The sequence below is a fragment of the Notamacropus eugenii genome, chromosome 1 (assembly GCF_028372415.1).
Source record: "Notamacropus eugenii isolate mMacEug1 chromosome 1, mMacEug1.pri_v2, whole genome shotgun sequence".
In the NCBI taxonomy this organism is placed as follows: domain Eukaryota; kingdom Metazoa; phylum Chordata; class Mammalia; order Diprotodontia; family Macropodidae; genus Notamacropus; species Notamacropus eugenii.
In genome coordinates this window covers 190598617-190622436 of record NC_092872.1, presented here as the reverse complement: position 1 = coordinate 190622436, position 23820 = coordinate 190598617, and the positions used below count along the sequence as shown (strand labels likewise).

At 37.7% G+C, this 23820-nt stretch overlaps 2 protein-coding genes and 1 long non-coding RNA gene across 9 annotated transcripts in view; 2 read left to right on the top strand and 1 right to left on the bottom strand.

Moving 5' to 3' along the window:
- The first annotated feature begins 214 nt into the window (after positions 1–214).
- On the top strand, positions 215–15474 carry ZDHHC6 (zDHHC palmitoyltransferase 6). Of its 2 annotated transcripts, XM_072622480.1 has the most exons (11): positions 215–349; positions 2564–3039; positions 4369–4460; positions 5884–6043; positions 6743–6904; positions 7785–7838; positions 10064–10231; positions 13055–13096; positions 13183–13328; positions 13414–13460; positions 14848–15474. In XM_072622480.1, exons 2-11 carry the CDS (start codon positions 2773–2775, stop codon positions 14949–14951), a joined length of 1242 nt encoding a protein of 413 aa, XP_072478581.1. In that variant the 5' UTR covers positions 215–349; positions 2564–2772; the 3' UTR covers positions 14952–15474. The 2 variants fall into 2 exon arrangements, with proteins under 2 accessions (XP_072478581.1, XP_072478585.1); XM_072622484.1 differs by lacking the exon at positions 13414–13460.
- Positions 15475–15780: 306 nt separating this feature from the next.
- On the top strand, positions 15781–20484 carry LOC140513155 (uncharacterized). The gene is made up of 3 exons (XR_011970085.1): positions 15781–15908; positions 19096–19234; positions 20258–20484. It is a non-coding gene; the product is annotated as an uncharacterized lncRNA (long non-coding RNA).
- Positions 19989–23820, bottom strand: part of ACSL5 (acyl-CoA synthetase long chain family member 5) — a 53608-nt gene continuing 49776 nt past the window's right edge. For 4 of the 6 annotated variants that reach the window (XM_072622425.1, XM_072622444.1, XM_072622466.1 and 1 more), the window contains 5 exons: positions 22971–23114; positions 22184–22285; positions 21692–21763; positions 20993–21139; positions 19989–20341 (listed from right to left, as the gene is read on the bottom strand). In XM_072622425.1, the coding sequence (XP_072478526.1) occupies positions 20999–21139; positions 21692–21763; positions 22184–22285; positions 22971–23114 (459 nt within the window). In that variant the 3' untranslated portion in view covers positions 19989–20341; positions 20993–20998. Of the gene's footprint in view, positions 20342–20885; positions 21140–21691; positions 21764–22183; positions 22286–22970; positions 23115–23820 lie in introns of those variants that run through there. The other 2 variants (XM_072622460.1, XM_072622435.1) reach the window with 2 other exon arrangements.

Here is a 23820-nt window from a genome sequence, read left to right as displayed (position 1 = left end):
TAGGAAGACAAATTACCGTACGTCGGTGGAAAAGCATCGTTTCTCAAGGATCACGCTAGAATCCTCTCTCTTTCGGCTCTCCAGGGGCCGGTCCCCGAGCAACAAGTGATAGGAAGTGGTTTCCGGAGGGACCATTTCGGAGAGGGACCTTCGGGAAGTGGCGATGACCCGGGCTAGCCACAGCGCCCGAGGGTGCTGCGGGGAGGCGGAGGCTCCGTGGGCAGGATTGTGGTGACCTAGAAGCGCTCGCTCCCCGCCTGCGGCCTCCAGTCTAACTCGCCTGTCACCCGGGAAGGGCGGAGGAACCGGCGACGGAAGGATCCCGGGAAGGAGGAGGAACGTATTCCGGGTGAGGCCAGCCCTGCCGCCCCGGAAGTGCCCGAGGGCGGCGATGGCTGAGGAGTGGGCGCGGGGCGGGGGGAGCGCGGGAGGGGCACCCGAGCTGGTCGAGGCCCTCGGTGCATCGCGGCCTCCTTTACGCCGTCCTTCCCGGGGGGTGAGAACGGGCAGAGCGGGGGGACGAGTATCCGTGAGCTCCCGAGCCCATGATGCTGAAGGGGAAACGGAGGCACGAGGCAGAGTTCTGAGGCCCTGCGCTTGTTCCACCCGCCTAGCCTTTCGTGTGTTTCTTGGACACGCGCGGGCCCTGGTCGCGTGAGACAAGCCTCAGCTCCAAAGCTTCTCCCGGCCCCGCCCGCTCAGCCCCCGCCCCCGTGGGTGGGGAGGGGAGGGGGAGCTCTCGGGGGGGGGGGGGGGGGGGGGGCGTGCTGCCCGGCAGTTAGCGTACACGCGGATGAAATGCGTGCAGCTCGCGAGCTAGCGCACAAGTCTGAGCCCCTCCGAGCCGGTGCTCCCCTTCTGCAGAGGAGTAAACTGAGCGCTGGAGAGAAGTGACTTGTGTCAATATCACGCCCACGCTGGCCGGCCACGTGCGCGTTCGGCTACTTCTCTGCTACTGTTGCAGGTCTTTGCTCCGAGCCTTTTTTTTTTTAATTGAAATACAAACTCTGGTTATCGCCTGTGGTTTTTGTAGCCCCAGGGAAGTTTTCTGGGAAAACAAACAGATCTTGACCAAGTTTTCCAAGTAGTTTCCTAGAAAACCAGGATACTATGTGGTTAATTATTCTGATTTAGAGGCTGGGATTATAGTTGGTACTACTTTAATTATTATTATTATTCCCTATCATTTACCAAGATTTTATATCTCCAATTTTGACATACTGGTCACTCAGTAGATGTTCATTAAATTTAGTTACCTCACTATGTTCTGAATCGCTTTTTGTGCTGTTATTCCGTCTTATTGCTTAATTGTCCAAGCTGCACAATCTAACATTTTCACAGATTAGTAGAATGTTAAAGCAAAGAAGGATCAAAGAGTTTTTAGTTAAGTACTGTCATTTCATATATATGAGGAAATTGAGTGAAGGCCACCTGACAAATGGCATTCTAAACTAGAACACAGATTTTTAAACTCCCCATTTTCAGTTTGTTGCCTTTTGAAGTTTCAGTGATCTTGTTGAACTTGAGACCCATTATTGCTTAATCAGGTAGCAATTGTTAATAGATATTAATATATATTAATTAACATTATATAATAATTATAATTCTTAATATAATTATTATAATATTAATATAATTATTATCATAATTATGTGATAATTATTATTATAATTATATTAATAAATATTAAAGAGAAATAATCTACAGATCTAAAATTAGTCACTGGCCATTAGACACAGCATTCCAATTCTTTTTTAAAACACTGATTTATTGGTATAGGGAAATCTTCTATTGGAAACTCTTTCTATTTATGTATATTTTGCACACGTTCTGTAATATATAGTCCTGAAGACTTACCTGGGACACTCAGAGGTTGAGTGATTTGATGTATAGTAAGTCCTAGGTAGGATCTGAACTCAAGGTCTTCCTGACTGGGGGCTATGCTGCCTTTCCTTCCTGTTCTACTGTTTGTTATGATGATGATAGGTACTTAAAATAAAAATCTTGGTTCAAATAAAAAGTAGCTTTCTGGTATCTTTGCATCTTCTTTCTCCTTTCCCCTGCAGTATTGGCATGGAAACAAAGGCCTTCAGTAGACTTTCTAGCTTTGCCTCCTGCAACATTCTAGAAAACATTAGGTATTTTTCCATTCATTCAGCCAATACTCATTACCAAGATGCCTCCCTGGGTTGATTGGGAGAATTTATTTCTGTACTCAGCTTAGCAAATGAGTAACTGTGATCTTAAGTAAGTCATTTCACCTCTCTGGGCCTCAGTTTTCCAATCCAAAATTATGTCATTGGATTATCACTGAGACCCCTTTCAACTCCAAAATTATCTGATTCCATAGTCCAAGTAACGTTCTTTTACGGAGTCTTTATATCAGATGATTAATGTATTAAATGAATGTAGCTAAATGATACTAAAGAGCTATAGGACATTGTGTTATGAATACAGTTTCTCCTGGAATGAGATCTCACAACATTACAGGCTTTATGTTTTGAACTAGTTACCTTCATATAGTCTATTTTTCTGCTAAACATTTATGTTTTGTTTTATTTAGGTTGGTTTTAAAGCAATGAAATTCACTTGTTCTGGTCAAGACAAAGAGCTCTGAACACCATACAGTTAAAATGGCTTACTCAAATTTAGCATCTCACAGTTTGAAGTCATGAGTATTAATGAAGACACATGGACTTTTGACACATGGAAATGTGTATACAAAAAAGGAACTTTACAAGGCTTTTAAAATAGAAAATAACTCTCATCATTATGGGTGTACTCTGCTCAGTTATTAGATTTGAAAATCTTCATGAGTTAAAAAGACTGTGCCACTGGGGTCCCATTATAGCTCTTGGCGTTATAGCAATATGTTCTACGATGGCCATGATTGACTCGGTTTTGTGGTATTGGCCTTTACATACAACTGGAGGAAGTGTGAATTTCATCATGTTGATAAATTGGACTGTCATGATTCTTTACAATTACTTCAATGCCATGTTTGTGGGCCCTGGCTATGTGCCTCTGAGATGGAAACCGGTAAGAAAAAAAGATATTCTTTTAAAGGTGAAGTCTGATGTCAGTCTTATTTTTTTTTTATCTTATTTAAAAGCCACATCGCAAATACAAAAACTGAGCACAGTATTCTTGTTGCCAGTTGGCAAAGACCAAAAACTCTAATTACTTCTTAATGGTGAAAGCCTATTTATTTTCTTTAAACTATTTACCTAAGTTTACTGTTATGTAAATATATATATATATATATTTAAATGGTATAAATCCTTATAAGATATGGTGTAAAACCAGCTTGGGTTTTCTTTAAAATAATACAGACTTTTTATGTATCAAATCACCATACGTTTATTTAGCACCTATTTCATTTAAGATGCTGTATATAAGAAGTTTTAAGATTCTTTAGTGAAGGCCATTGAACTTAACAGTGTTTTATAAAAATTATCTTTCTGAGTGGTTATTAAGTAGTGGAATTAACAATCACTTGGAAAAGAAGGTATGGAAATAGATGAGGAAGCTGGAAAAACAAAGAAATAAGGAAGCAGTCAAGAAACTGTAGGAAAAAATTATTTCAGAAGAGAGAAATTAGAAAACAGCTGGAATTATATCTTAAATATGGAGACTCAGGAAGATTTCATTCAAAATAAAAGTAACGATTATATTGGCCATAGAGATAAATTATAACTACTGAGATTTGAAATAATGAAAACTAACGGTCCATTTTCCCCAGTAAAAATTTGACTGAACGCGTGGCTTAGCTCAGGTGCCACCTCCTGCCAGGGACCTTTTGTGATCTCACTTATTGCTATGCTTCCCCTTAAAATTATTTTGTGTTTGGTCTGGACTTGGGGTGGTCACTCAAAGCGACCTAAGCTGATTAGACTGTAATGTGGAAGTGAGAGGTTCCCCTGAGGCATAGGAAGGGCACACAGCCAATGGACTTCAGAGGCCTGAGTCCTGGTCAGGTCTACCTGACTGTCTATCAACTATGCAATTTTACCCCTCACTTTGTATTTACTTCATTTTCTTATTTATCAAGGTGTTTTCTGTCTCCCTTCAGCAGAACACAAAACTCGTTTAGTGCAGCAACTGTTTCATTTTTGTCTTTATCTTCCTAGCACCTGGCCCAGTACTTGGCATATAGTAGGTACCTATTGAATGTTCATCTGGCTGAATCAGATTGTGAGTTTTAAGAGATGGACCTCAGTTTTCTCATCTGTAAAATAAGGGCCTTGGATTAGGTGGCCTCTGAGGTCCCTTCCAGCTCTAGATTCTATGATCTTGTAAGAAAGGTGTTCAGCTCTTAGTCCCAGGTACCAATATATATTGTTTCTTTTTTTTATTTTCTCAACCAAGGAGAAAGCTCAGGACACCATGTATCTCCAGTTTTGTAAGGTGTGCCAGGCATATAAGGCACCGCGTTCCCATCACTGCCGAAAGTGTAACAGGTATTAGTTCTTCATTATTTTTCATTACAGATTAATTCCCTTGATTCTTGGTTGCATGTATGCTTTCTTCACCACACAAAAGTCACTTTCATGAGAATATTTTGCAAGTCTTAGTGTTTATGAAAGTAGCAGCGCTGCTAAGGGCCCTAGCCTTAGAAGCACAACAATTGCCATCAGTTTCCAGTTCTGTCACTTCCTAGTGGTGTGATCTTCATCAAGTCATTTTTCTCTTTGAGCCTTAGCTTTTTCATTTTAAAATGAGCAGGACCTTTGAGATCATACAGTTCAGCCTCTTCATTTGCCACAAAGCCCAGAGGAGTAAAAGGACTTATCTAAGGTCACATGCTCCATACTCGGCAGAGCTGGACTTTCAATCTGGGTTGTTGGGCCCCACGGTCAGAGCTGTTTCCACTGTACCACTACCTGTCTGATAGGATTGGAAGGGAAACGTTTTGAAAATAAAGCCCTATGTAAATACAAGCTAGCATTTCTAGAAAGAATGTCAGAAGTCCTTTTGTAGTCATAATAAGATGTATGCATTTGGCTCCTTTGCATAGCCTTTGCTATGCAGTCCATTGAGCAATCTTGAGTGTTAAAATTTTTACTTGTAGAATTTTGGTCATTTTATATTTATAGTTTGAAACAAAGTTCTTAAAACAAAAAAAAAGAAAAGAAAAACAAAGCACTGTGAACAAGTTTTGAAATATTCACTTGGAATGTTTTTTAAAGAACAGCTAAACTTACTGTTAAGAAACCTCTGATAAGAAAGTGGTAATACAAAGAAAGCACGGGAGGCAGCAACTACTTCCTTCAAACATTTGATTTGGCTTTTGAAAAGTTTATTCTATCAATAGTAGAGCTAAAGGAAGGGAAGGACATTAGTCCTTTGGTCATTGTACCATATCTTACACACATGGATAGGTTATTATGCCTACAGGAGAGTCCAACATCTAACAGTGTACATAAAGGAAGGAAGTCAGAAACATCTGGTTGGACCTGTTAATGCTTCCAGTTCCAGGTGGAGATTTATGAAGGTTTTTTAAAAAATGTTTTCATTGCATTCCACTTCAAACACTACTTTTCAGAAATCTAGAAAAGGTTGAAACTTAGAACTATGCTCATGTATGTATGCTGCATGTCTCAATGGACTTCCTGACTACTTAAAACAAATTCATATGTAGGAGGTACCACCAGATCTTCAGGAACTGCATTGTGCTGTTTTGACTTTGAGAGCATTCATCATTTATGTTTCTTTGTGAATATTTGAAGGAAATTTTTTCCTATTCCATAATGTGTAACTTTTCCATGACTTATGAATATGATAGATTCCCTATTCAGTAGATTTCTTTTGAAGACAAATTTTATCAAATACAGACTTAGGGTTTTCAGCCACTGTTTTCTAATACCTTTTGTTTTCCATTAGATGTGTTATGAAGATGGACCATCATTGCCCTTGGATCAACAATTGTTGTGGTTACCAAAATCATGCATCATTTACGTTGTTTCTCCTCTTAGCGCCCCTGGGCTGTATTCATGCTGCTTTCATTTTTATTATGACCATGTACACACAGCTTTATAACAGGGTAAGAGATTGTCTATTGGTCATCCAGGTGTCGGGTTAAACGTTAATTGTGATGATTACTTAGAATCTTACTGTAACTATTCTCCCCACCATTAAAAGAATAAAATTAAAATCATGGAACTTGCCTTTATAAAATGTTTTCTGGCCTTTTTTCAAAACAATATTAAAATTTATAAAAGTTTATTAAGTCCTAAAAACTGAAATCTAGGTGTTGAATACATCTTCGTTGTTGAATTGAAGTGAATGAGGCGTTTAGGTGGGATGGGCCATTAAACAGAGAACACCAAGTCCTGGAGATCATTGCTACTGAAGGAATCATTGAAACACTTGATGCGTAGCACAGGGGAAATGAATAGGGAAAAGGTTAAAGTTAACTTGGACTAGTGTTTTATGCACGTTTTAATATGTACATTTGACTTAATGTCACCACAAAGTTGTTAAATTAAGTAGAGGAGTCTTGCCTGGCCGTGCTGAAAAATGCCCAGTTACGAACATTTACGAATTGATTTTCTGCAAACAGATATGCATTGGAGCCATTGTGCCAGATCAGATTCATGAAAACAGCTCTTACCTTAGTTACCTTAATGAAAGTTCTGAATTGACATTTTAAGGGGCAGTTTGTAGTTTGGAATATTTTGAGTATATACGTTTGAGTTTCCTCATTGTCTACTACCAGATAATTCCAGTTTTTCCATTGTAGATCTCCTTTGGTTGGAATACAGTCAAGATTGATATGAGTGCAGCTAAGAGAGATCCCCTTCCTATCATACCCTTTGGATTATCCGCATTTGCTGCCTCATTATTTGCCTTGGGATTGGCTGTAGGAACAACTATAGCAGTTGGTATGTTGTTTTTTATCCAGGTAAGTTTGACAGTTACCAGTAGCTAAAAGGTTCAAGGTTGTCGGGGTTGAGGAAACTAAGGCTGAACTTAATTTATGAATTTGTGAAATGGAGAAGTGTTTTTTGGTTTGTTTGGACCTCAATGTAGGCCACAAATTAACTTTGTCTGGAACAGAATTATCTAGATAATTGATTCAGTCATTCACTTTATTTTGTATGTGTAGATACAGACAGCTACAGTGTAGAAAAGGCTAAACATTTTCAGAATTAAAATGCTTAGTCAAAAACTAACACTGGTTTGGAAAAGTGGTTAGAGCAGAATGATAAAATGAGTTTTTGGTTGCAGTTCATACTTACTCTTGACGTAGCATTAATGTCTTTGAGCTGCAGCATCCCTGTAAGCAGAGGTGAATCATGTCAGTCATAGATTGACATCCTTTGATTGGAGGACCTGCATAGGTACAGAGTGATATTAAGTGACGTGTAAGAAACAAGCGTGTTGAAATGAAATGAATTAAATCAGGAAAAACTGTATTGTTTCTTGCTTACCTATACATAAATTGACTATAGTGGTTTATTATCTGGATATATATGAATATATCTTAAGCTTAGCATAGACTAAAGAAAAGGTGGTACAAGAATTTAATAACAAAGTGTGTATATATTAACAAGTAGGAGATAGCAGCTATCTTCTTTGTACCGTGAAAGCCTTTGCCTGCTACTCCTGTGAAATGTTTATCTGTATTTGAAATTAATTACTGAAAAGAATGAGGTGTTTTGCTAGTCTTCTTTGAACATAGCTGATTTCACTATTGATGTGATTTTTGTGTGACTAAAATTTCATATAAATGAGACCCAGTCACTTTAAATAATTTTTCAACTGTGTCATTTAATTTTCAGATGAAAGTAATTCTTAGAAATAAAACTTCTATTGAATCATGGATTGAAGAAAAGGTAAGCTTTGATGCAGCATCTTCTTGATATTGAAATAACATAGTTTGAATGTTAGCTGAAAATGTCTAAACATTATTTTTCTATTTAGTGGCTTACAAATTCCATTTAAGTTAGAAATAGAATACATTTTGATTAATCACTCATTTAAATGTACCAAACAATCAAAATGTGTTTCAAAAAGATTACTAAAGGGTCCTCAGTCAATCAGCAAGCTTTTATTAATCACCCACGATGTGCCTGGCATACCTGTTGACCATTAGCTGTCTTCCTAGAGGAACTCCAACCCTACTATCACCAAATCCTTCTTGGATCTCCTGCTTCATCTCCAATTAAGAACTAATTCCTGAAATCAAGAGAGCCACATAGAGCTTATGTTTTTCATGAGTGAAAATTGCTAGCAGTCACTTAGTTCCTTTTTACTAAATATATATTGTATGTAACATTATGCTACAGAAGACCCATTGCACTAACACAATGCATCATCATCCCCAGGAAAGATAGGGCTTCTCTCTGTGTGCTAATTATGATCCTCAGTTATATTTCTCTATAGGTGGCATGGACCTTTCTTTTCTAAAACCTCTTCTATTTGGAAGACTACAGAGCTTTCTAATTTAAATGGAAATGTCAAGATACATTTATATGGCAGCCACAATTATACTGTGTTTTAGAGAATCTTGTATTTTTAATAATTTTTGATCATTTTTATAGTTATAAGATCATAGATTCAAAGTTAGAAAGGACCTTATAGGTCATCTAGTTCAAACCCTTTCCCCCCCGCCATTTTGCAGATAAGAGCCCAAAAATACATTTTGTCTAAGGCACACAGCTATAGAGTCCAGATATGAACCCAGGCCCTCTGATTTCAAATCCAGCAGTTTTTGCACTGTACTGTGCTCTCTCCCAATTCACATCACTGTGTAGGTAAGTGCCACAGACTTTCTAGCATAAAACATTTTTTAACCAAATCACCATCCTTCAAGGTGGTTTCCAAGTAGCAAAATATAATAATGATGGTGCTAATGATGATATAGCACCATCTAATATCCCTAAATAATATAAAATGCTTGTGGCAGGCAATCTAAGTAAATTGACTTATTGACAAAGAAAGCAATTTATAAAACCTTTTGAATTTAAGAAAGTTTTTGGAAGCATAGAGTCCAAATACCTGCATATGTCTTGCAGTACTCAAGCCCCCTCACTTTAGAAATGTTAAGATATATTTTAAAAAAGGATCAAAAAGGTAAAGTAGGCTGTCTGAACCCCCATAGCCAAACATGGCAGACTGAAGACTGGAATCCATATCTCTCTAGATCAGGCCTGATTTTACTCTAGTACTGCCTCAGATACAGAGACAATGGTCATTTTTTAAAGCAGACATATCTTATTTGATTCTGAATCACTAGCCTCAGATATAGAATGTTTTGCAACATTCAGCAGTATTCCTTTTCCAGACCACTAGATGTCAGTGGTATTTACAAAATGGACAGCGACCCATTAATTTCACTAGGCTAAATAAAGCTACTTAGAATTTAAGGGTGGAAGGAACTTTATATATCATCTAGTCCAACCCCTCTCCCCATTCTAATACAAAGGCCATTGCCAACCGTCCCTTTTATAACCGTGGAGGGGAATCCTACCCAAGGATCACCCATGCTTCGACTCTTGATACAACATTTTGCTCATGAATAAACTCCACCTCTTGAACCTATTTTTGATCCATTTCTGCGCTGTAGCAGTAATAGCTTCCAGTTGCTTGTGTGTATAAATTTTCATGTAGGAATTTTCTAAGTGGTTCAGACCCATTTTTATTTTCTGCTTTAGTTCCTTCCTATATTAAAATGAATAAAGTTATCCATTTAGAAAGTTTAGTTTGGAAAATTGCTTTGAGAAGGCAAAGTTCTAACAAAGTCTAAGTGTTAATCTATATATAGAAAACTAGTGTGGAAAAATGCATCTTAACATGAGTTTTAGTCTCAGTTCTACTGCTAACTTACCATATGACTTTAGGCAAATTATTTAACACATTTGAAATCTCTGCTTCCTCAAATGTAAAATCAGAAGGTTGGATTAGATAAGCTTTAAGATTTTAAAGTTGTATTATTCTATAATTCATATCCCAGGAAAATATAATCAATTTACAAGTTAGAGTAACATTTTATGAAATAATTTATGAAAATTGGTTTTCTAGATTAGCGGTGTATCTTACTGTTTGTTTAAATCTACAGGCCAAAGATAGAATTCAATATTACCAGACAGCTGAAACCTTTATTTTCCCTTATGACATGGGAAGCAGATGGCAGAACTTTAAACAAGTGTTTACATGGTCTGGGGTTCCTGAAGGAGATGGACTGGAGTGGCCAATAAGAGAAGGATGTCATCCATATAGCTTGACAGTAAGTATTTTAGTCAGAAGTGACTTTCACTTACATGAGTCCTTCTGTTTAAACTACAGCATGACAGAACTACTTTTGTATTAAAATTTACCAAATTTCTCAAAATTGTCTTTCTGTAAGTTCTGTGTTCATCATATAGTCCGCTTACTCAAAAAATTTTAATGGTTTCCCAGTATTCATGAGATTGTCTAAATTTAACCTGATGTTTGGAGCCCTCCACCTATTTTCCCAGCCTTCTTCCACAACTCCCTTATATGGACCAGTTCAGTCAGACCAGCATTCCTCACCATTCTCAGAATATACCATACACACTCCTGTCTGTGGTTATATTTTCCTGCCCCACCCGGGCAGTCTAACAGACTATCCAAATCCTATAGAATAATCAAAGTCTACCTTTATAAGGCCTTCTCAATCTTTCCCTCTTCTGAACTGACACATTGTCTTATGGCTTCTTTTTTGTTATTGTGTCTTTTTTATTTAATTCTTGTACTTTTATTTAGCTGTTATTTAATGTTTGAGGATCTATCTTGTGTCTCCAACTACAATATAACCTCCTTGAGAGTGGGAACTATGTATTAATTCAATCCAACAATCATTGATTGATTGTCTTTGGGGTGTAAGACCCTTGTTAAACCCAGGGAACACAAAAATGAAGACAATGCTATTGCTGACCCCAAAGAACATGCAGTTTAATAGGGGAAATAAAGATAGGAACACAAGTAAAATACAAATTAGAATATGAGTTCACAGATAAGACACAAAGTGCTATGAAAAATTCATAGAAGGAAAGATCTCTTCTGGCTGGAGGGAATTAGGGGAGAAATAAAGCTTGAAGATTGGGATGGATTTCCACAGGTATAGACTAAGGGAATATTCCTCATAATGTCTTCACAAATACTGATGTGGATACGGCAGGTGAGAGGTGGGGGTGGGACAAGCAAAAGCACAGAATTTGTACATTAGAGGTAATGTTTATGTTCCAAACACACATAGGGCACTAAGTACATTAGCAGATTCTTAATTATTATTCAGTAAAATAAGATCTGAGTACCATGGAGTTTAATGATTGTAAGAACCATCAATTCTGACAATACCTGACCAAAAATCCCCAACAAATGCTCACTCAGCCTCTGCTTAAATACCTTTAATGAGGGGAGATTCCTTAGTTGTAGCTTCTGGGGCCAAACAAAACAAAACCCTTTTTCCTTCAAATTCTTGAAAACATCCATCATTTCTCCTAAGTCTTTTATTCAGTCTAAAAATACCTAGTTTTTTTTAGCTAATCTTCATGTTGCATGTTTTTAATATCCACGTTGTCTTTTTCTGACTGTTTTCTAGTTTGTCGGAACTAAACTGTGGCGCCCCAAATGGAACTCATTATACTAGCTGTGACCTGACCAGGGCAAGGTAGAGCAGAGCTATAGCATCCTTTGTTCTGGACACTACATCTCTCCATGTAGCCATTAACTGTTTTGGCTGCTCTGGCAGACTGTTGATGCATGTTGAGATTAATGTTTATTAAAACTCTCAGATCTTTTTCATTAGAACTGTTGTCTGTTTATGCCTTCCATACCCTCTATATTGATAATAGTAATTTTTTTTAACCTAAGTATAACTTAGGGTAGTGGATAGGACAGTGATTTGGAGGCAAGAAGACCTAAGTACAAAACCTGTCCTTATGTGTACCCTATACACTGTGTGATATTGTCCAGATTGAGGAAAAATAAGGTGATGAGGATTTGATGGCCCACAAAGGTCTCTTTCATCTCTAAATCATTTATACTATGAATTTCATAATCCTTATTAAAAATTTCATTTTATTTGGTTCAACCCATTGTTCTAGCCTCAGTATTTTTGAATCCTGTTTCTTTCTTATCTAACATATCATCTAATAAATCTATTCCTCTCAGCTTCATGTTGTCTGCTAATTTGATTTTTTTAAAAAAATTCATCTGTTCTTTTCATCCAAATCAGTTTAAAATGTTGAACAACACAGAGTAAAGGACAGATGCTTAGGGCATATCATTAGATGTCTTCCTCCAACTTGACATCAACTCATTAATCACTACTCTTTCTCTTTGGTCATTCACTCGTTCCTAAATCCAGCTAATTGTATTGTCATTTAGCCTGGATCTCTCTGCTTTGTTCACAGGAATAATATTAGTAGATTTTATAATTTCCTTGTTTTGATTTACTGTCTCAAGTCATTCTCAAATCTGATACAGGGATTTAATGAGTCTAAAACTTTTATTAAGGACATTTATTCTGTGAAGTTTGAATTCAGTCAAAGGGTCTCATTTGAGGACCCAGAGAGCCATATGTGGTCTCAAGGCTGAAGGTTCCCCACCCCTGGAAGCAATTTCTGTCTTCTGCCACCATATACATATGGTCTTTAATTTTATGATAATTTTAAGTGCAAAAAACTTGTGATTTACTGAAGTTACTAAAAACAGATACATGATCCTTTTTTAAAATTTATTTTTATTTTTTATTTTTAACGTTCTACAATCACTACCATAAAAGTTAGATTTTTCCCCCCTACCTACTCGCCACCTCTCTCCTCCCTCCCCAAAACGGCATACAGTTCTATATAGGATCTACACATACTTTCCTATTGAATACTTTTTCACCATAGTCATGCTGTGCAGATGAACTAAAATAAATGGAAGAAATCATATAACAGATCAAAACGTAATACACACACACACACAAATGATCTGCTACATACATGAGCCTTTTTAATAGAACAAAATGGTCTGTTTTTAGCACTGGAAGAAATTATTAAAGCATTAGCATGTTTTCCCTTTTTTATTTTCCAAACAGATGGAACAGCTGAAACAGAAAGCAGATAAGAGAGTCAGAAGTGTAAGTGTTTCTTTCTTTCTTTCTTTTAAGGATATATTGATATATTTTATTTTTACATCATAGTCGTTTCTCATCTTTGATGGCAGGTCCGCTATAAAGTAATAGATGATTACAGTGGTGCTTGCTGCCCTTTCAATAAAGGGATCAAAACTTTCTTCACAACTCCATGTACTGAAGAACCTAGGATTAGCCTAAAGAAAGGGGAACTGATTTTAGTTACCAGAGGTTTAAGGTAAGTAATTTATTGCACTGATTTCTTTTTCTAATGACAAAATTGGTATCAATCTTAAAGTATTTTAATATTTTAAATATTTCAGACACTGGATGTATGGAGACAAAATTATTGATCATTTGGCTACAGAAGGTATGGAAATGGAATAAGTTGTGGAACATGTTAGCATGCTATCTATAATTTTAAATTCTAGGTATTAAGATAATATGGCATCTAAACTATCACTTCCACATTTTGTTAAAGGGGCTAGCTTTTATATTCTCTTAAGACATCTGTATTTAACATTGCTTTTTTGATTATCATTCCTCTTTGTGTAGTTACAATTAACTACACAAATTAAGTAATTTACTTAAGTTATTGCAATTAATGTAGAGTTATTTCATTAACAAAATGAAATGTCAGTAAATAAATTGAATACAAATTGTACTAATCTGATTTTTTTTAACATTGTGCCTTTTGTGATGAAGCATTCAGGATTCAAATTTTTGAAAAATGAAACCTGTTTCATTTATGTAGTGAGTACAGACAGGCATACTCTGTTAAAGTAAAATTGATGTTAAAGTCCATATTTACTTTAAAAAGAAAAAAATTGAGTGATTTGCTTTACAAAGGAATTGCCAAAAAAAGTGAGCTCTTTAAATGGATTTGAAATCTGATTCAAATTATAATAGATACACTTTATGTGCAAGTAAGATATTTGCATAGTTGTGTGAAATGCCATATTCTGTACCTAGTAAAATCTATACATTGTTTCTTAGGATAATGTGTTTATATAGTTCTTTAAAATTTATAAAGCACTTTATATTCATTCTTACTTGACCCTTAAGTAACCCTTTGAGGATTGGCATTACAAAAAATATTGTGTTACAGATGTATAATCTGATGGTTAGATGTTCAACAATTCATAACTGCAGAGCAGAGTTCAGACTCAAAACACAGACACAAACACACACACACACATTTTCTAAGTCCAGTGCCCTTTTCCTTGTGCCATATTTGTTCTCCTGAATTAACAGAAACAGACCGTTTTTCCCGTTTGAGATTATTGAAGTTGGAAAATCTTGGAAGGTGATCTCCATTATCTTCATTCAGTTGTCTGAAGGGAAAGAGAGCATCTTTAAAGCAGTTGAGGCCCTGAATGTTTATAGGCCATGGTAGCAATATGGTAAAAGGTGATTCAATTTAGAATTATATCTTGGATTTGAATCCATGCCCTGTCATTTACTTTGGGTAAATCACTTCTTTGCACCTCAGTTTCCTATCTATAAAATAAGGGGCTTAGAGTAAATTATTTTTTAAAGACACTTTAAGCTTTCATCTATATCTATAATTCTTGATTGTATGCAAAAGGAACAGCTGTTATAGAAAAAAAATTATATTCACTCAGAATGACTGAAAGGGGAGGGAGCTTTGGGAAATAATAGGCATGACTTGCTCATTTGCAGCTTGAATTCAGAGTATTGACATCAGATTGTTTGGTACTTTCCTTTAGCCTTACAGAAATTTCTTTTCTCTTTAGATGGATCCAGAATACGAGGATGGTTCCCTAGGAAGTGTGTGGAAAAGTGTCACTATGATGCTGAAACTGATCAAGTATCTGAGGGAGAGAAGAAAAATAGATAGCTACTGCTTTAGGAAACGACTTATTCTTTATGACCACATCATTACTTGAAAATTGTATATACTACTACAGAATTATGCAATGGGCCTACTCTGGATAAAGTGTTCTTTTCCTCAAAGGTGCCCTAGTGCCATGATTTAAATATTTTTATTACCATTTTGTAACTGAGAAGCCATTCTATCTATGCCTTTGAATTCCAACCTGCTCTCATCATTCCTCCCCTAAAGGGAGGAACACTTCACCCAAGTAAGCATTATTGCATTTTCTATAGAATTTAATTTTTTAAATTGCGTTGCACACTACGGACCTCACCTACAAATGTAGTTCTTCCCTCCCAGGAAAAATCTGCATGTGACGTTTATTGCTTTTGCTCCTTCCTCAGTTGCTGTTTCTTATGAAGTAGTATTCTAGAAACTGTAGAATATATTTTGTCAGGTTAAATACAAAGCTCAATTTTGTTACCTGTGTCTTTTAATAATGCAGATTTTGTCAATCACAAATAAAGACCAATGAGTGTTCTCTATATCCCATGGACCTCACAGTGAGTCCTGTTTTCCCCTTTCCCTCTTTAGCAGTGGTAAAAGGATCAAGATAGAAAACACTTGCCTTAATTCATAGTTAGATTTAGGGCCTAGAAGACTCTTCAACTCAGTGGAAAATTGACTATTGGAAGTGTACAGAGATCTTCTGAAATAAATATCACTGATATAAAAAGAACAGCTAAGAACTTCTACTGAGCTTAGGTTAGGATTTTAGAGAAAGACTTCTAATCTAATCCATTCAAAAACATGTCAAGGAGGTGTGATTGTAACTGTATTTTTAATGCTTTAGGATCTCATTGCTCAGACTGGTGAAGACATCTTGTTTCCGGTGATGGCAGTTAAGGCCTCTGCAACTTTTAATGACCAGATCATGGCTTGCATTCTTCACTGAATGCCTGAATAGAGTTGCTGTGACTGGTGAGTTGAGGGGTTGTACAAGGGCATATTTTAAGTACACCTGTTAGGGGACATACTTTGAAAAAGTATTCTTTTGAAACCAATATCTTTGTCTTTATTTCTCAATTTTATCTGACCATATCCCTTCCCCTACCCTATGAGCCATCCCTTGTAACAAAATTTGAGGAGGAAAAGCAGTTCAACATATCATCCAAGATTGAGAGTGTTTGTAGAGTTCCATGACTGTAGCAACCAACAGCACATTTTTTCCAGTTCTTCTGTAGTGCTAAGTATATTTATCATAGTTCCAGCAGTAGTCAGTTTCATTATTTTGTTCTTTCCATTTATATTGTTGTAATCATGTATTGTTTTCCTGGTCCTGCTTACTTCACTCTGCATCAGTTCATGTAAGTCATCATTTCTTATGATATAGTAATATTCCATTACATTTTTGTGTCGTGGTGAATTTAACCATTCTTCAAACAATAGGCCTCTACTTTGTGACAAGTTCTTTGAGCTCACAGAATATTGTTAGGAGTATTTGGGACATTTCTTGATATCCTACACTTCTTACTGTTCTCACTGCTTGCCTGCCTAGAAGCAGGATCTTTGGGTCAGATTTTAGTCACTTCTTGAACATAATTACAAGTTACTCTTCAAATGATTGGGTTAATAATTAACCACTGATTCACACCCCTACCAGTCAATCAGCTTTTATTAAAAACCTACTATGTGCTGGGCTCAGTATATACAGATTCTTAAAGCATTTATGTTCATATTCTTTGTCTTTTGACAGTCTCACCAACCATTTCTATTTTGTGTCATCTTTGCCAATTTGCTTGGTGTAAAGTGAAGCCTCAGATTTACATCTCTATTATTATTAGTCTTCTGGAGCAGTTTTTCATCCATTGAGGAATGGCTCATGGTCTTATATATTTATAGTGTGTGTCAGTTTTGTTCTTAAAGCCCTCTAGAAAAGGGAGCTGCATTGGTTATCTATTTCAGATGTGAAAGGCACCATTTCATACAGGAGAATACACAGAAGGAAGGTTAGTCACTAATATTAAGTGCTACAAAGAAGTCAGGAATGACAGGGACTTGGAAAAGGCATTTATTTGGCTTTGGCAGTGGTCAGTAGTAACCTTGGCAACAGGCATGATCATATATTTGGGAAGCCTACTCAGTAGTGCAGGCTTCTCTTCCCAGAGGTTTGACAGAGTTGAGACAAGATGATCCAGTAGGTAGAAAATTAGCAAAATAAGGCCAAAGAGACATTAGCATGTAGGTACTTTCTATAGTTTTGAGGATCAAATGTGAATGGATATAAAGTGCTTTGCAAACCTGAAGTCAAACTTTGACCATTATTATTTTAAGTGGAAAAGAGGAGTCCCTGTAGAAGGGGAGACTAAAAGTGCAAGAGGTAGATGACCAAGAGAGAAAACTGAAATAGAAAGGGAAGGGATGGAATCAAAGGCATCAAAAGCGGGGGCGAGGGTGTAAACTTTGGCAGAGACAGATCTGAGAAGGAAGTGAGATCATTTCTAGAAAATGCTTCAGTTTGCCGATGCAAAGGAGTGAGGGTGGAAGGCCGTGGACTTAAAGAGCATCAAAAAAAGTTTCAGATATTTGTAGTCTTATGACTGATGGAGGGTTGTTTCAACTGAAATAAGAGAGGGTAAAAACACCTCCCAGTTGGTTTGGTGGATGTCTGTAAAGATAAGGTATCTGTTATTGGGATTAGCAGGGGTAGAAGGAGAAGAATAACAGAAAATTAGATCCGTAGTTGATGGCAGGCTTTAGCTGAGAAGAGAGAGGTTCATTCCTAAAACTCATGATTCCATCTATCAGCTGTATAAAAACTTAAAGCATGTGTAGCAGGATAATCACAAGCAAAGAAGTTAATCTGACAACACAGACTTAGTAAAGAATTAATAAGGTGGGGTTAATGACTGAAGTATGGTCATGGAAGGTGGTACTTTATTCTAGGAATAGGACTGGCCTGTGATTTCATTGACTCCTGCCAATGTAGCTCGGCACATTCTCTACAACTGAAAGCATAACTTCCAAGAGTTATCCTCACACCCATAAGGTTAATTACTTGTCTAGGGTCACACAACCGATAGGTCTTAGAAGCAGGACTTGCACCCAGGTCTTGCTGGCTCCAAGACCAGCTCTTTATGCACTGCATCATGTGGTCTCAAGTAGAATAATAAGTAACATATAATGTTATTCCCCTGTGTCAAGTAATAATACAGGCAGGAAATGACACAGCCAGGATTCGAACCCAAGTCCTCTTACCCCCAGTTCAGCCCTTGCCGCTGTACTACCTTGAGAAAACTTCAGTAAGAGTCAAAGGAGGGAAAAATAGAAGTAATTTTATCAGTATGCTACAGGTCACCTGAACAGAAAGTGTTAATAAGTGAAGTGAAGGAAACATGGCAGATCTGAGATGGAGACACCCAAACCCATCCATCCCTTCTCCAAGCTTCTCTTTTCTTGTTGAAGGTATCACCATCCTCGTTACTCAGATATGCAGCTTTGCAATCATCTTTAGCTCATCCTTTAACTCCAGTATCTAGTCATTTGCCAAATCTTATCCATCCTTCTTACTCCTCTCTTGCCTCTCGTCACCTTCTCTTGAGTTACACAACTGCTGCCCTACCTCAGACCCTCAGCACCTCTCTCCTGGATGATAAAGCTGCCTCGCTCCAATCCATCTTTAACACAGCTGCCAAATTGTTACTTCTAAAACACCTCCATGAGCATGTCATTTACCTACTCAGAAATCTTCAGTGACTCCTTGGTACCTCTAAAATAAAATACAGATTAAGCCTGGCACTCTATATTAGACCCTTGTAGCTACCTACCTATTTCCTACACATAATGTTCTGTTTCCTGTCTCTGCCTTTACACAGGTGATCCCCCAGCCCCCAACTTCCCTCCTAGAAAAGGTATTTCCTAATCTCCCCGTTGTTAATGCTCCCTCTCCTTCCTCATCAATATTGCTTTCTGTTATTTTGTCCTTGCTTTATATTGCCTTATTTGGGCTCAGTGCCTGCAGGGCACATTGTAGGCACTTAAATGTTTATTGATGATTACGTGTTATCTCATGTTGAAATGAGCAGTAGTGATGGAGAACTTAACTTTTCAAAGTTACTGGAGCACTCTCTGCTTAAGGAATAAGTGATAAATTCTTGACTTTTCTCAGTGAGAATTTCAGTTTTCAAGAAAGGGAGGTAGCAACAAAAACCTGGTTCTGACTAACAAGAAGGAATTGGAAATGATGAAAACATTGGAGACCATTCCATCCTAAAACTGGATAAAGAGCATTCTGGCAGGATGGCCAAGTGAGTGACCATGACTAAGCCCAGTTCTTATTTGCTATCTTAAAATGAGCAGTGAGTGGCAATACAAGGGGGAAAAGGGAAAATCTTCCTCTTTTCTTTTAAGAGTGAAAGTTCATGGTGGGGAAAAAAGGGAGGTGGAAAAGGAGGTGTGTTTGGGGAGTGGGGAGTTGCTGTGAAGCATCAGAAGGGTAGACACGTTGATGGATATATTTTGTGGGGAAACGATGCAATCAGGCTTCTCTTGGCAGAATGGCTCTGCTTCTGGGTACTTAGGTTTGGTCTTGCTAAAGGGGACACCGTTGTGTGTTCATGATGCACTGCATACACCTTGAGCTGGTTTTAGCTGTGGTAGGAAAGAAATGCGGGAATATTTAGGTCAACAGTTCACATTTCTAATGTGAAAAGGACTAATGTGTCATAAGGGTAGAAGGGAACATGAGATAGTTCTTCAGTATTTACATGTGACCCAGAACAACATCTCAAGATCATATAAGGGCTTATCAGAAATGGCTGAAATATCTGAATTTGTCTAATCACAGTGCTCTCCATTAGGGATCAGGAAACCTGGGTTTATACTATTTTGTGACTCAAATTATTTCACATTTCTGGGTCTCAATTTCCCCTTCTATAAAAATAGCTAAGCTAGGTGATCTATTTTTATGTCTACCCTGTTTTATGTCTACAACTAAATGAGATTTATTCCTTGCGGTAAGAGAGGAGGTGACTAGCTTACCAGATCAAAGAGAAAAGCCTCAACCGTTAAATATTTGCATTTTATTGTAAAAGGTTTACATTTAACAGGAGAATTAGCATATGTAATCTCTTGGGAGTTGGGTTGGTGGGATGGTAGTCAAGATGCATAAAGGATGAAAGACCATTTCCTTTGTGGGATACTATTTCTTCTGGGTCAACAGTTATGGTAGCATCTCACTTGCCAGTGGGTCTTCATTCCTAGTTTGACTGGTTTGACCTGGACTTGCTTGATTTACTGGAAGAGTACTTTTTTTCCTTTGTGGCTTCCAGGTCAGCAGCACACTGCAAGGAGATGTAGTACAGGCTACTACAGCGAAGACCAACACGGAGGACAACATTTGGAAGTGAGTGTCCCTATGAGAATCAGTATTTCATGAGGCAGACATTATTGGAGAATACTGGTATCCCCAATGCTTTAAACATCAGACACACAACCATGGCCTGTGTTTGACCAAAAAACAGAGTGGAAATAAAAATGATACCCAGATAATCAGAAATGAAAATCTATTATTCTGATAGCAATGTCTCAGAAGTCTATGGTCATTGTTGGATTTAAACATTTTAAGTTTAAGGGTTTAAATAGTGACCAAGCAGCTAAATTTCCATAGGTGAAAAGGTACTTTTAGTGTTCCACCATGGCACCTAAGTGTTAGAGCTATTAGTCAATTAGAACTACCTGAAGGAACAAGAGGAGGATATAATGAAGTCACGTCAGGGGGCCTTTCTGCCTGTCACAGATTGTCAGCAAGTTAATAAACCTGAAAGCTTGGACGTGGGGCTCAGACTTTGAAGGCGTGCCTATAATGTTAATAAATATACCCACAATAGCAGCATAATTTGAGGAAAGGTCAAAATCCCAGATGAGGAATCTTTCCTCTTCACTGAAAAGATCATCAGATTTTCGTCCTTAGGGTAAAGCACCTAAAGTTTTTCATCCACCCCACAGAAGGCAGCACAGTGAATGAGCAGTCAGACTGCCTCAGTGTTCCCTTCAGCCAGAAGTACCTCAAGCTACTCTTTGATAATTTCATATAGGTTATCAATTTGGCTCCGAAAGTATTTGGCAAGCTCTGCCCGCTTTGCCTTCATTGTAGGTGTCAAGAGTCCATTTTCGATAGAGAACGCTTCTGGGTGAACGTAGATGTCTTTGACCTAGGGAGGGGAGAAAAGGGGGAAAGCCAATTAGAAGCCCATTTACTGACATTGATCACAGCTGGGGCCTTTTCTCTCAAAGACCTCGGGGTTTTATCCCACGAATGTCACATGTTATTTAGGTTCAAGTGAAGATAATGAAAGGAGAAGAGAAACAGGGAGTGAGGGGAGGTTGGGACAGAAGGATTTGAGATCTAGCCTAAGAAGATTAGACAAGCCTTATTCAGGACACTAATTTACTACATGCATAGCCCTGACAAAGACCAGGCTTCTGGTGTACTAATGTCTTTCCCTATTCCCCCATAACAAGGTTACAATCTAGTTGTGTTGGTAGCACACATTCCAATGTCAACTTCCAGAAAGTTACTACACATTGTCAAGTCCTACACTTAACAACTACAGTTGCACTTAAAGAAAAAAAATGTCAGCTGAGGAGATGCAACCAAACATATTATGACTATCAAGGTAGCCCAGAAAGAATAGTTAACTTTTAAGTCATTTAACACAGGTGAAGGCTACCTGCTTCCCATTTGGACTTGAAGTCATACTTACTTGTTCAAAGGACTTGAGACCATTCTCTTTGCCAATTTTCAGCATGTCTTCCAAAATGGTCTTCTTTACAAGCTAAGAATATCAAAGAAGGGACTTAAGTACAGCTCCAGAAAGTGGTTTTTTGGGGGGGGAGGGAGGGGGGGAGCAGGACCTTTTTTTTTCTTTTACACATACATTTATGTGTATACATGTTTCTCCCCTGTTAGAAAACACTTCCCTTGAGGGTAGGGAACTGCTTTCACTTTTGTCCTCCAACACTAAGCAAACAATAAGTGCTTAATGAAGTCTTTTTTGAATTATCTGTTAGCTAGAAGACTTATAAAAGTTTACTGGTATAACCTTTCCTTAATTCTAACGTCCCAAGATTATGAGGAGAGTTCCTACATCTCAATCCAAGTGGAACTGAGAAAACTCATGAGAAAAACTCATCTGATCTTCTATTTTATTTAAACAGCAGGACCAAGATAAATGAAAGATGCTCTTGAAACTTACCTCATTTAGGCAAAGCTCCTCATGGGAACCCTGGACCCCAAGTTTTGCTGCAAACTTAGGAAGTACATCTGGGTCAGGAACAACCACACCCACTAAGGATGACTAAGAAGGAAATAGATGAACTTAGTGCTTCTAAGTGGCCCAGAAGTTTCTTTTCCACCGTTAAGGGAATTGGGAATGGGGGCACAAGAAAGGGAAGCTGTTTTTTCTCTTGGGTGTGGCTATCAAAAGTACTTTTTCATAAAATAAGTCAAAAATATACATTTTAGCCACTTTTTTTTTCCTTTACCCATTCAGATGCAATAAGGATATCTCTCTCTTTACATAGTCTCTTTGTCCCCACCCATAACTGCCTTAGGCTCATTTCTAAGATGTTATTTTTGTTTCTAACTTATCTTAAGTGGTTAGTACCTCATAGCACTTGGGCTTGTAAAGTGTCTGTAAATTTTGGAGGCAGCTATGTGGTTCAATGGAAGATTTAGATTTTCAGTCAGAGCACTTGGGTTCAAATACTGGCTCTGCCACTTACTATGCTGTTGAACTTCTCTGGGACCAAATCCATGATCCTATCAGTTGTTCTTTCCCCCTTTCCAGGTCCTTAATCTATAAGGATACACATATGTACTAGCAGTACTTATATTTAAAAAGAAATATGGGGTGACCATTCCCAAGTTCCAATCTTAAATCCTTTTACTCAAAAGGAATGAGCATAAGGTTTTTTTTTCCATCTCTAGAAATGCATAGTCTTAATTCCTGAATTCCACCCAAAACTGTTTTGTCAAGTTACCTGTAAACTATCTCCATGTACAAAAACTTGGGATACAGGACCACTCCCAATATACACATTTTCTATCTTCTCTGGGGCAATGTATTCTCCTTGGGCCAGTTTAAAGATGTTCTTCTTCCGGTCAATGATCTTCAGGGTTCCATTCTATATGCAACAACAATAACTGTTAGTATTCTTTGGGCCCAGCCCAGGACATCGACCTTTCCTAGTCAGTCCCTGCTCTTATTTCTGCTGTTAAGCAAAAATAGTAATAGCTCACATTTATATAGAATTCTTATGGTTTCTTGGAATATTTTCCTCACACAACCCTTTGAGATAGATAGTGCAAAGTTAATACAGTCTTTGAGCCTGTTTCTTCATATGAAAAAAGTGGATACATAGCCTACCCACCCAGGATTACACATCTAGTAACCTTTAGGGCCAAGGTTCAAATCCATATCTCTGACTCCAAAGACCAATGAACTATTATTACCCCACCTCCTCATTTTCTCCATTTTCCTGTTTAAATTGGCAATAAGGGTATAGGGGAGGGAAACAGAGGTGTGTAGAAGGGAAAAATATGATTCTTAGCACATAAAAGGCAGAGATGGTATGGTGAGTAGAATGCTAGACTTGAAGTCAGAAGACCAAGTTCAAATTCTTACGAAGATACTTACTGGGGGGGATGGGGGGGTGGGGGGTGCAGTCTTAAGGCAGATGGATGGATGGTAAAATGGGTAGCATACTAGACTTAAGAGTCAGGAATCCTCAAGTTCAAATCCTCACTTGGAGACTTGCTAGCTGTGTGACTCTGGGCAAATCACTTGCCCTTTCTTGGCTTCAGTTTCCTTATCTGTAAAGTGAGGGGGTA